The 13,378-nt window shown below is 41.8% G+C and overlaps 1 protein-coding gene across 11 annotated transcripts in view; it reads left to right on the top strand.

Annotated features, from left to right (window-relative positions):
* vwa5b2 (von Willebrand factor A domain containing 5B2) overlaps positions 1–9,465 on the top strand; it is a 139,071-nt gene extending 129,606 nt beyond the window's left edge. For all 11 annotated transcript variants that reach the window (XM_041204050.1, XM_041204078.1, XM_041204043.1 and 8 more), the window contains 3 exons: positions 4,263–4,332; positions 4,795–4,918; positions 8,389–9,465. In XM_041204050.1, the coding sequence (XP_041059984.1) occupies positions 4,263–4,332; positions 4,795–4,918; positions 8,389–9,159 (965 nt within the window). In that variant the 3' untranslated portion in view covers positions 9,160–9,465. The remainder of the gene's footprint in view (positions 1–4,262; positions 4,333–4,794; positions 4,919–8,388) is intronic.
* The last annotated feature ends 3,913 nt before the right edge of the window (positions 9,466–13,378 follow it).

Below are 13,378 nucleotides of genomic sequence, written 5' to 3'. Positions count from 1 at the left end.
TGCCCGTGGATGAGATTTCCTAGAAAATGCGAAGGCTGCTTGGGCTCGTTGCCTGCTTGCCAACCTTAAGGTTGGATGGGCTGCGTTGTTAAGATTAGTTTCTTAATGGCTTTAATAGGCCATTGACAGTTCGGCAGGTGCGCAGCTCCCAATTTTCGTCAGTGTGGGATAAGAGTGCAGGCATCAGGCCTACACCCTGCACTCCCGAGCTGGCCAGCTCCATTGTGGGGATAGACATCTCCTGATTCTCCACAATCTTCATGAAGCTGGGCTAGCTTTTCAAGGATTTGTGGCTCACAGCCCTTCAGAGATGTCATGAACCACAGTCTGTGGGAACCTTTTGAAAGATAAGTTCGAAAGGTCTTATCCATGCCCCCATGCCACCCTATGCCCTTTCATCCACCCCAATGGCACCTCATACTGTCCATGTCAACCTGTGGCACTTCCATGTCTATTCATCCAGTATCCACTCTGTACAGAACCAATGAACCCCATTGTAACAATGGCATGTGTAAAAAAGCTTTTAAAAACCAGTCACTCATTCATTACTTGCTTAAAAACCTGCTTTAATTGCAACCCTTAAAAGTGTCAATCAACCAAACTGTTAAAATATCAATAGCAGAAACTGCAAGCACTTGACATCTCTTTATCTTGTGTAAATAAACATCGAGCCACTGAAAAGTAGATCTAAGAGATTAAGCTGTTAATCAAGCAATGTTTTCCCTTGGGTGCAGCTTGGAAATACATTGCCGTTCCTTCACTGTCACTGGGTCAAAATCCTGGAACTCCCTTCCTAACAGCACTGTGGGTATACCAACAACGTATGGACTGTAGTGGTTCAAGAAGGCAGCTCACCACCACATTCTCAAGGGCAACTAGGGATGGGCAATAAATGCTGGCCTAGCCAGCGAAGCCCACATCCCATGAATGAATAAAAAAACCTGTTTCCACAGGCTAATGGATGTCTGGGGTCTCAGCCAAGAATTCATAATGATGCTTTGGCTGAAAGCCCAAACATCCAGTAGTTTATTGAAACACATGGTAGGGGTGTCAAGTTCTTGCATTTTCTGCTATTGATACTTTAAAGATTTGGTTAATTGTCACTTCTATAGGTTTGCAGTAAAAACAGTTTTTTAAAGCAAGTTATGAATGAGTGTTTTTTTTAAAGTTTTTTTTACACATGCCACTTATTATAGGGTGCATTGGTTTTGCACAGTGCATACTGGGTGAGTGGGCATGGACATCATAGGTTGGGATGGAATATATGAGGGGCTATGGTGTGGGTGGAGGGGTATGCGTTGGCATGGAGGATATGAGGGGCCATTGGGGTGGTTGGAATGGTATAGGTTGGGATGGAGTGTATGAGGCACCACCGAGATGGGTAGAGAGACATGGGTTGACATAGACGAGGCATAGGGAGCGTGTGAAGGGTGAAGGATAGAGGGATGTTTTCTGCTTTATTGCTTTTATTACAACTGGGACAAAGTCCCAAAGCACTGAGGGAGGCCTTTAAAATAGGCCGCTTCAGCACTCGTCAGCTCCTGTGGTCACCTCTGAACTGTTTCTAGGGATGGTGGACTATCTCCAACTAGCAACCCCCCACCCCCCCGCACATCCCCGAACATAAATGCCACCTTTGCTGGCACTTTCTCCTGAGGCAGGCACGCTGAGTTGGGAAATTTCCCGACTCCTGCTGATAACCTCTAGGATGAAAATCCAGTCCAATGTATCAGGTTGATGAATTCATCACTTATCACTTTAACTTGTTTCTCCCCACAGATGCTGTCTGAGATGCTGAGTATTTCCAGCATTTTTGGTTTTTATTGCAGAATTTCCCTGTCTGCAGTATTTTGCTTTTGGCTTGAAGGTGGGGCAGTATTTACAGCAGAACTCATAGCAAATAAAGTCTATTTACTCAGCAGTAATAGTTCAACAAAATCAATCCCAGTTAATTGCAACAGTGATTTACAGGAGGTTAGCCAATCATCTCCATTCTAGCTAGTATATAGTGATGTTACTATATGCAGTTGTATGCATTGCTTAATGTTAGACTGGTTAGTACTAGCTGCTAGAGCAACAGGGGAGCTTTATATCTATTTTGTGATAACAAACAAGTTTTAAAATATCAGAAAATGATAAAATCTTAACCATGCATAAACTTAATTGGGGATGCTTGATGATGAAGCGATTACTATAATAGGTATTGGGAGTGAATTGTTTTTAAATTGGGACATTGGATTTGTATGCTTGGATAAAGCATAGTTGCATAACTTATACACTGTACAATGTAGTTCTCTTGGACAATTTTTATACGTTACAGAAATAATCAGTCGTGATGATTGTGAATGAAACCTGAAACTTTTGCACACCACCTCCCTCTACTGGTGGGACAGGTGTATTTGATGCAAATTTCTCCATGAAACTAATGCGACTTCAGGCTTGATCTGCAAAATGGACAAAATGCCTGTTGTCATGTTAATGGGTAGCCTGCAGTGACCTTTAAGGCAAATTTAATCAAAGTTCTGCTGGTCTTTTTTTGATTAAATGTAGATTTTAAAACTGGAGTCAATAGGAATCGGGGGGAAAACTTTCTACTGTTTAAGATTCATACCTAGCACAAAGGAAGGTGGTTGTGGTTGTTGGAGGTCAATCATCTCAGTTCCAGGACATCAATGCAGGAGTTCCTCAGGGTAGTGTTCTAGGCCCAACCATCTTCAGCTGCTTCATCAATGACCTTCCTTCCATCATAAGGTCAGAAGTGGGGATGCTGGCTGCTGATTATGCAATGTTCAGCACCATTCACAACTCCTCAATACTGAAGCAATCTGTATCCATGTGCACTAGGACCTGGACAACGTTTAGGCCTGGGCTGATAAGTGGCAAGTAACATTATCATTTCCAACAAGAGAGAATCCAGCCATCTTCCCCTGACATTCAATGATATCACCGTCACTGAATCCCACACTATCAACAACCTGAGGGTTATTGTTGACCAGAAACTGAACTGGACCAGCCATGTAAATACTGTGCTACAAGAGCAGGTCAAAGACTGGGAAGTCTGCAGCGAGTGACTCACCTCCTGACTCCCCAAAGCCTGTCCACCATCTACAAGGCACAATTCAAGAGTGTGATGGAATACTCTCCACTTACCTGGATGAGTGCAGCTCCAAAAACACTCAAGAAGCTCAACACCATGTAAGACCGAACAGCCTGCTTGATTGGCACCCCATCCATCACCTTAAACAGTCACTCTTTCCACCACCAATGCACAGTGGCAGCAGTGTGCGCCATATACAAAATGCACTGCAGCGACTCACCAAAGCTACTTCGAAAGCACCTTCCAAATCCGCGACCTGCACCACCTATAAGAACAAGGGCAGCAGATGCATGTGGACATCAAGTTTCCCCCTGCAAGTTCCCCTCCAAGCCACACATCATCTTGACTTGGAACTATATTGCTGTTCCTTTACTGTTGCTGGGTCAAAATTCATGAACTCCCTTCCTAATAGCGCTGTGGGTGTACTTACACCACATGGACTGCAGTGGTTCAAGAATGTGGCTCACCAACACCTTCTCAAGGGCAATTAGGGATGGGCAACAAATGGTGGCCTAGTCTGCGATGTCCACATCCTGTGAAAGAATAAAAAAATATTTTTTAAATCACTTTATCTATACTCACTCTACCTATGCTCAATCTCCTCCCTCCAAAAGTTGTCCTTATCTCAACTAGGCATTAGATTCAGCTTACCCAAACTAAGAATCCGACACAAACATTGCAATTACACCAGTCAAGATTGTAAAATCATGTTAGCACTCATCCATAAAACCTTTATCTAAATATCAACAGTTTAGTGCAAGGGAGTAAATAGCACTTAGTGTTCAAGACTCATGGCAGATCACTTACGAACGTCTATCCTTGAGCTGGAGAAATGTACTGCCTGATATTTGAATTGGGTGGACATAGAAATAATGATATTGTTTTGGTGAGTTAGATGCATTTGTGAAGTGCAGATGGCATTACACAGGCATATGGGTAATAAAATTGATTATGACTTTGAATCTGAAATTTTATAGTTTCAAGGAACTATTATAGCATTGGGATTACATTATGTTAGCATATCACCAGAAAAGACAATATTATTATTGAGGATCTTTTCCACATTGAATAAAAACATAAAACATCCAAATCAGAGTTGCTGACACTTAATTGATTTGCAGTTTGACTTCAATATAAAATAATAGCATTTTCTGTATTCTTCTAGGTAATGCACAGAGCCCTTCAACAGTCTTGGTACGATCACAGAAATCATTTGAAAGTTTCTTTGGATCCAGGTACCTGATTAATTTATTCTTAACTGTGTATAATCAAAGTGGCAGCAATATGCTGCTTATCTTACAAAATGTGGAATTCAGAATTTATTCCATCTTGACAAAATAACATCTCAGCTAGAATTACATTTTGGTGTTCTATTGATGATAAAATAATTCATAAAGGTGGACTCATTTTCAGTGAGCACTGGCTCAAACAATTGTAACTCCTTTGTGGCTACCAATGCTTTCTAGGCTGTCAATGGTATGGTCCACCAAATAGATGGGCAAAACTGCACATTGCCCACAAATAGTTGTAACACATTGTTGGTCCAGTTAGTTTGATTCTATCAGAAAGCACAAGTACTAAAAGAGGATTAAAGCCAAGAGAGCCTGGCTTCACTCTCTGAAATGCTCTGCTCCGCTCGTGTGAATCCAACTATTGATTCACTCAAGTTGCTAACCCACCTTTATTCGCTCTACAAGGTTTAACCTGGGAAGGTACAGAAGCCCTAGTCAGACTGGAAAGTACATACCAATAAAATCCAACTGTCTGTCTGCCAAGCTGGAAACCTCTCCTGAAGAAGAGATTAATGATTATCTGCCACTGGTAAGAAAAACTTTGAACATCTTACTCTAGTTAACTTTTATAGATTAAAATACTGAATCCTTTATTTAAGGCCTGACAATATGAGCTTTTGCTACAAAAGCAAATATTAGCTTATGTTGTGTACTACCCCTGCGCAGAAGCATAATTGCTGATTTAAGTGTAATTAATAATGGTGCAAGATCAATCAGAACAATGCCAGCTTCTTGCAACAAACCCACATCCAATTAGTCTTAGCATGGATTTTGTTGCCTCTAATTCAAAATTGAGAAAGTCAACCCAAATAAAACTGAGATTTCTCCTTGATTACTGAAGAAAATCAAGTGAAAACTCGAGGATATCAATCTGGCATCCTCCTTTAAGGACTCTCAATTTAAGGTTCATCTTTAGATAATATTCTGATGGTATCAATATGGCTGGAACTATTGAGTTCTATGACCAAGTTAGGAGGGGTGAGCTGACTTCTCTCTTTGTCTCACTCCTAGGTTGATAATAACAGCTTGAATTTAAAAAAAAGTGATATTGCCAATTCAGTATGTACTTAACTGTATATAGCTTGGTATAAGAATTAAACCAGCCAGATTCCTTGAGTTAACAAGTAAGAAGTTTTATTACTTTTGTTACTAATATAATAAAATTACTTTTATTGTTAAAATTCACTCGGGTAAAGATACAGAAATTATTAACACAAAGATTTAAAATGTACGAATATGTTCAACTTCCTACTATTGCAAAAAACATACACAAGTACCCCAGGCATGCTCAAAAGTAAATAAAACTTTTCCAGAGTATCAGATGTTAAAACTTGGCCAAGTCCTCCTCCTTAAGGTACCATGCCCTAAGAGGGTTTTGCCAACCATGGACTTGCATTGGATTGATCCATGATTATACTTGGCAAAGTACTGCAATGGTTTACCATTGCCTTCTGCAATATGGCTGACCAGGAAACTCTCCCGCTCTTTATTCCCTGCCACCATGCATACTGGAAGGATCTACAGACTGATAATCAACCTGTTTGGTCACATTACGTATACACTTTACATGGCCATCAAGCATTAAAGCAGGACTTGAACCCAGAGCATCTGGCTCACTGCGCCACAAGACCCTCCCTATTTTGACCAACTAAAAAAGGTAAAGTCAGAAAAATTATTCATGGATTATCCAAATGCTTGTTCACAACTAGAGAGTCACTTTCCATGATGGCTGCTGGTAATTTAGTTTCTCATTGAAGCAGTTGCTATGTAGTCATGGTTGATTCTCTTTTCTCTTGAAGACAGGGGTGTTGAGTTGTAATCCTCCTTTAAGAACTCTCATTTTGCAGCAATGAGGTCTTCAGGTGGGTTCTCAAACCACAAACAGGGCTCAGCTTTGTTGAGAGAAGTTTCAGAGAGAGAGCAGGTAAGGTTGTTGCTCTGCCTGTCCTTGTGGCAGCCTCTGTCTGTTAATTCAAATCCAGTATATTTTACACCCAAGAGCTGGGTCACATGGCCTCTATATGATTTCAATCTGTGGCTTACCTTAGCCATTGTTTCTGAGAGCTCTGTAGACTCTGTCTCCATAAAGTGATTTGTGGCCTTCACAAATGCAACTTAGTAGCTTCTGTATGCCAGTGTCCTTTGTTTAGCACAAAATGTTCTTTTCTATATATCCAGCAGATGACATAACAAATTAATATTTTATATAGCACATCTTTGTAACAAGGGAGACTTGTTAAATGGTCATTCTGACATCAAAATTCTACAAGTACCTCTATAATAATCAATCCCTTTGTAACCATACATTAAAATGAGTTGAACATAACATCAACAGATTTTGATAACACTACTCTATATATGCCACATGGGAAATGTGTATGGAGTATCTGTAGTAATTTCATATAAAGCATTAAGTGCTTTACATTTGGTGTTTACTCTTAGAGAACAAATGTGGAATGGACTTGAGACAGAGGCTGGGATTTTCCGTGCCTGCCGCTGTTGGGCGTGTTCAGTGGCTTGAGTGGACAATATGGCGCAATCGGTTTCACAACGGTGTGAAACCAGTTCGCGATCATCCGCTCAGCCTGCAGTTGGTGGGCCGTGTTCTCCACCATCAGACGTCGGGAACCTCATTGTGATACAAGAGGATATCATTATTAGGCCAGCCTGCCGGAATAATCCCCCCCACGAACATGTTTCACAACAGCACATAAGTGACATGCACCTGGCGGGCTGCACTTCACTTGGGATTTCAAGGTTTGTTTGCTTACCTCGTTTCAGTCAGCACTCACAGTCATCAGCGCCAGGCTTCACAGACATCACTTTTAGGGTGGCTTACAGCAGGTCTCTACCTACCAGATCAGCCGTATGTGGGTGGCTTTTCAATGGCTGCGGGGCAAGGGCTTACTTGGCAAACAGGGAGAAGTGGCCTCAGGCAAGGGAGGAGGCTGCAGGACAGGGCGATACTGGGGAAGGAGGGTATCCCAGGGTGTGTGCGGGGGCACATGTTGATCTGTGCAAGTGGCGTCAAGATGGTGATGCCTGAGGGGACAGTCTCCAGAGGAGATGAGGCCAGATGGACATGTGAGGGTTTGTGTGTGAGAATGGGTGGTGATGTCCCTTGAGCTGGCGGTGAGTGAGATGCCAGTGAATATGCAATGGACTTGAGTTTGTGAGTTTAGAGTGCTGAGATGGTTGCCACACCCTGGCTGCACGGATGAGATCATTTATCCTCTATCTGCATTGGATGGCCAACCTCTTCTGTGCAGCATTGGCACTGATCACCACTGCCATTGCCTACCAAGTCATAGTGGTAATGTGGCCAGAACCGGGGTAGATGACATCACAGCGGGCCTCCATGGCATCCAAAGGGCGCTCGAGGGCTGCAGTCTTCTTGTCTTTTGGGGCCATGCCTTCTTTGCTGCAGTTCTGGGCTGGAAGCACTGAGCGCAAGCTGTACTTTAAATGTGGTGCCTGGTGTGATGATGCGGCGAGGTGAAGGCATGGCAGGCGCATCGGAGCCTGCCCACCATGGAAATGACGTGTTTCCTGGGAATGCATAAATATTTTGGCAGGTATGGGATGAAAATCCACCATTGCGGCCAGAGGGTAAAACATTGTTTTACCTGCCCGCTAAATCTGGACTGATTTATTAAAGGAATGTAAAGACAGCAGAAACTTTTTATGATGATTTCACAACTAACCAAATGAATATAATGCCTATAGATGCAGTTTAGGATTTGGTCCCAGCTGAATCATCAATTTTGTCAAGAGTATGTCAAGAGTTTTCCATGAAGTAAATTAGATTTTGCTTTAATTTGTTTTTAATGTTTAATCTCTCAAAGATTAACATTTCCAAAATGTCCAATTAAGCAAAAGTCAGGTTTATTACACATTCGCTACAAATGTGACTATCAAATATATCCCAACTAAGGACTGCTTGGAAAAATGAAATACATATACAGAAGAGTATAATTACCTTGTACTTTCTTATTTCAGGTGCAATTACAGTTGGCATCTGGAGCATTTCTCCTTAATGAAGCGTTTTCTGAAGCTGTTCAGATTCCCTTAGATCGACTGAGAAGGGCCTCCCCTTTCTCGTGTCATCGAGCAAGTCTCAGTCCATCTTCACGTTGTATGCCTTCACGTACATCGAGTAGCAAAACTGAAACTCTCCTTGGAAGGGAGATCTCCATCCACAGTCAAAATGAGACGGAATTTTGTGCTAGTAAGAAGAATATCCAGTCAGTGTCTGAAAAGGATCAAGGAAATAATGAAGAAAGCACAAAAAGTTCAAAGAAAATTACATGGTCACATCTTGAGGGTGTTTTTGATTCCAATAGTTCTCCAGCAAGCCTCTACCATTCATTCAGTGTCAGTACTGATGGTCTGAGCACCACCTTTCAGCAAGTTGACAGTGGCAGGGGCTCTGAAACTGATCTATATGAAAACTCACCAGTCACCTCCGAGACTGGTGGCATCTTTTACGAGTCAGCAAATGATCTGAACACACAGTATGATGATTTGGAAGGGATGAGCTGGGCAACTGCTGTGGCACTGGGGTGGCTTGAACATCAGTGCGCTGGTTACTTTCTGGAATGGGAGCTCATTGCTGCCAAGGCAGACACATGGCTACATTCACAGCAGCTTCCTGAACATGTAAATGTCAATGGACTGAAGGGAGCAACTAGACATCTTTTCCTCTTGCTCCGTCACTGGAATGAGAACATTAAGCTCAACATGTTGTGTTATAACCCAAATAATATGTAAATACAGATGTTCAGTGAAAATATATGTACTTTATAGTAGTTTTAAATTGCAGCACCGAAAATTAAATTATAGTGCCTGATTGGAAAAATAAAATATATGAAATTCTGCTGCACCTTTGGATAAAATGTAACCTTTTTGGTATTTCAGTGAATATTGTGATTGTAGCATTCTATTAATTAAAATTGTATGCTGCAGATTTCAAAATATATACATCCTTTCTACCACATATATGAAAAAAAGATTCTGATACTGATGGTTGAATTAGAAATATAATAACAGGCCTTGATTTATATAATAATCTTGAAATAAATGACAACATTGATTTTATATCACTTTTGGTGGAAGTATTCTGTTGCAATTTTAAAATGTTAAGAGGCATTTGGCAGTTAAATGGTATTAATACTCCCCATTTTTCAGCTCACCAGCTATTGATTCCTAACTTAAACTTGGTTAACTTGTTGACGAGGCATTGGTTTTCACCTTGATCAATAGATGGCATGGTTCATGACATTAGAATGGGACATTATGGGCCCAATCTTAACTTTAAATGAGTCAGTTTAAATCGGGTCCTATAAATTCTCAAAGGAAAACAGACATCACAGTCTGAATTTTAATCTAAAATAAGGGCAGTTTGAGTGGGATGGGGTTGGGAGCATGTGGGGGGAAATCAAAGTTTCAAAAATCTGTTTGCCCTATCCAACTCCACCTTCAACCCACCCATTTCCACTTTTAAGTAATCCAGAAAGTGGAGAGGCAATAGACCTGCTCCAAGGAGGCAGGTTGCAAATTTAAATATGATGAGGTTACAAGCCTCATTGCCATGTAGGTTTTGGTCAACTTTATCTACTGTTGGCTGGGTTTCCCAAGCTTCTGGAAAACTGACAGTTTTATCGAGGTGAGGGCTTGGTGGATTCAGGAGGTAAATGAATTCATATCTACCTCTTGAATCCAGGAAGACTCCACAATTGAGCATTCCCAATCAATTCCACCTCCACCCCCCGCCCCGCCTTCAAAGTCCGCCCTCCTACCATAAGACCGCCACCATCAGCATGAGGCCCCGACTTCCAATTCACCCCCTACTCTGAAGCGTCTGATTTCCTCTTCACCTGCCTTCGAACTCCGATCCTGCTGCCATCAAGGCAACCCACCCAATCAATGCTCTGGCCCCCTCCCTGCATCCCCAATGCTGGCTGACCTCCTATTGTGACTGAAAAGCTCCTCACCCCAGTGGAGGCCCTACCTACCAATCTGGGCAGGGAACTGATCAGTGACGTCACTGACAGGCTGGAGTTAAAATTCCACAGTGTGTTCAGAAATCCTGAATTGCGGGTTCCCAATGACTTCCTGACAAACCCACTCCCTATGGTCTGGTCTGTAAAAAAACATTCTGCCATTAAACTGTTCTGACAGCTGGGCAAAAGAAAACGCTGTCCATCAAGCAGCTAATCTAAGATTTGTCTGTCATTGTCAAATCCACATTGTTGTAATGTTTTGCCTGCATAGTAACAGGTGTATTTTCATTGTTGTTTTTTAAAAATATAGGCCAAAAGATTCTGCTTTGGGCGCAACCGGCAATCCGGGGGCAAATTGTGTTCAAAGTTGTGCTAGCTTAAGGTTTTTTGCTCAAGTTTCTGCTCAAACTTATTTGAATATTATTGAAGACAAAACTTTGCATGAACAGGAGCAAATTGCCTTAAGGAGTATCCTTTGCTTTTTTAAGGGTGATAACCTGATGCAGTTTTATTAATACAGCTGAAAATGGGTTCATCACAAAGAACAAGCATTTTTAGTCAGAGCTTGTATAGTCCAACACCTGTGAGTAAATCAATTTTGAATAACTGAAAATGATGTTAAACGTTATACAGAATCATTTATTACATTGGTGTACAGTAGACAATTTCTTAGTAAATTTAAAAAACCTAAAAACTTTTAAAATATGCGAATTATTGCTCCTGTGCCTGTAAAATAACAGCATAAGTTTTAGAGCCTCCAAGAAGACCCACAAGCAAGTTCAATTAGCAGAAACACTCAATGGGGATTAATCTGATTTGGAGCCAGCTTTGTGAGATGTGCAAAAGATTGCAGAAACTTGATTTACAATGCACATCATTTGTCTTTGAAATTCCTTGACCTTTTGTGTGGGATTGACCAATTTTAGGTGCACCCAGTAAAAGCTAGTAGAAATTTCTATTCAAGATCTGTCTGCTAAGAGCAAAATAGAAAAAGATCCAATAGGAGCTATTGTTTTAATCAATATTCATATTGTAATTATATTTATAAAAATTTGAAGGGAAAAAGAACATTTTGCATTGAAGGTGACAGTAATTAATCAACAAAGGAGCCCATCCAAACTCATTCCTCTAACAGATTTATCATACATGTTGCTCCCACTGAATTACTAACAAAGTTGTATCATATCATTTCTTAATTTATGGGATACAGCAGCTTTTAGGTAATTTCAAAAAAATGGAAAATCAGCTTAAGTTTCACTGACTTCATCACATTCTTTACTAAAAGGAGCTGATAAGTTACTCTCGCTACACCAAAACCCACCACTTGATAAGTCAAGGCTTTACTGGAATTACAAAAATATAACTGTTCAGCACTGAAGCACCTTGTGTTAAATGTGTGATTTATTCTCCCCTCTAAAACATCGTCAGTTCAACAATCTATAAAATATACTACAATATAAACAGAAAATGCTGAAAAACTCTGCAAGTCTGGTAGCATCTGTGGAATGACAAAGAGAGTTAACAGGTGGAATCTTCTGGTCCCGCCAGCAGTGGGAAGCTTGGCGGACGGGGCAAGTTAATTTGGCGGGAGGACAAAAATCAGTTTCCCGGCGGTGAAGCTGAAATTTAGCAATTAAGTTCTCAGGACATTAAAGGCAGGTTAAGGGGCTGGGGTTGAGCTTTCCAACGAACAATGTTGGGAAGCCTTTTTGCATGCATTAGCATGTCATGCATGTTCATTAAAAGACCACCTGACTGGAATTAAGTTCCCCCTCAAAATTAAGTTTCCCACCCGTGAGAGATTAGAAAGTTCACATTTATGACATTATATAACTGGCATGCACATGGAAAGCTTCATTTCTTCCATGACTTTGAGGTGAGTAGATGTTGCTTTGGTCTTCATGTGGACCACTGACAAACCTTGACTTATATCTGGTGCAGGTAGGACAAGTTTTGTGAAGGCTGGACTCAGAAGGCAGGCGAAGGTTGGATGGAATGGTAGGGTGGAAGGGAGGTGCAAAGGCTGGACGGGGAGGCAGGTGAAGCAGAGGGGGAAAGAGGCTATCAAGGGAAGGAAGAGCCTGTCTGGGGCGGGGAGGGAGTCAGCGGGGGAATGCAAGGGTGCAGCTACATGGACCATAAGACCATAAGACATAGGAGTAGAAAATAGGCCATTCGGCCCATCGAGTCTGCTCCACCATTCAATCATGGTTGGTAAGTTTCTCAACCCCATTCTCCCACCTTCTCCCCGTAATCTTTGATCCCCTTACCAATCAAGAACCTATCTATCTTGGTCTTCAATACACATAGGATGGAGGGAAGAGCCTTTTTTGTTAGATCTGGGGTTCCTGTGGCTTGGTGGAGGAGAGGGGTTCCTGGGCAAGGATGGTGGGGATAGAGATGGTCCTAGAGGGTAGGGTTGATGCTGTCATTGGTAGGGTCCTGGGGGTTTAACAGAAGGTACTGGAAAGCAGAGGGAACAGTTACAGTGAGAGGCAGGAGTCGGATCCAGTAGGGCGGTAGGTCTAGGGTGATAGTCAGGTGGTGAAGGTTTCATCGGGAAGGGGATCACGGAAATGGATGAAACAGGTAGCTGAGATAACAAGATGGATCAGGGTCAGGGTGGGCATGGGGACAGTAATGGGTATAGCTCAGAGAGGAAGGGAGGCATTTGGAGATGGATGGTAATAGGTACAAGGAGAGGTTCAAGAATGACAGAAGGGAAAGGAATGGGTGGGTCAAGGGAACCATAGAACATAGAACCATAGAAACGTTATGGTACGGAAAGAGGCCATTCAGCTCATCATGTCTGCGTCAGCCAAAAAAGAGAAAAATGAAACTAGTCGCTAATTTTTAAACCCATTTTCCAGCCACTGGTCTATAGCCTTGTAGGTTACAGCACTTCAAGTGCAGATTCAGGTACTTTTTAAATGAGCTGAGTGTTTCAGCCTCAACCATCAATTTAGGCAGTTAATTCCAGATGCCCA

This window comes from Carcharodon carcharias, chromosome 2, assembly GCF_017639515.1.
Source record: "Carcharodon carcharias isolate sCarCar2 chromosome 2, sCarCar2.pri, whole genome shotgun sequence".
NCBI lineage: Eukaryota > Metazoa > Chordata > Chondrichthyes > Lamniformes > Lamnidae > Carcharodon > Carcharodon carcharias.
This window is presented reverse-complemented; position numbering and strand designations above follow the sequence as displayed.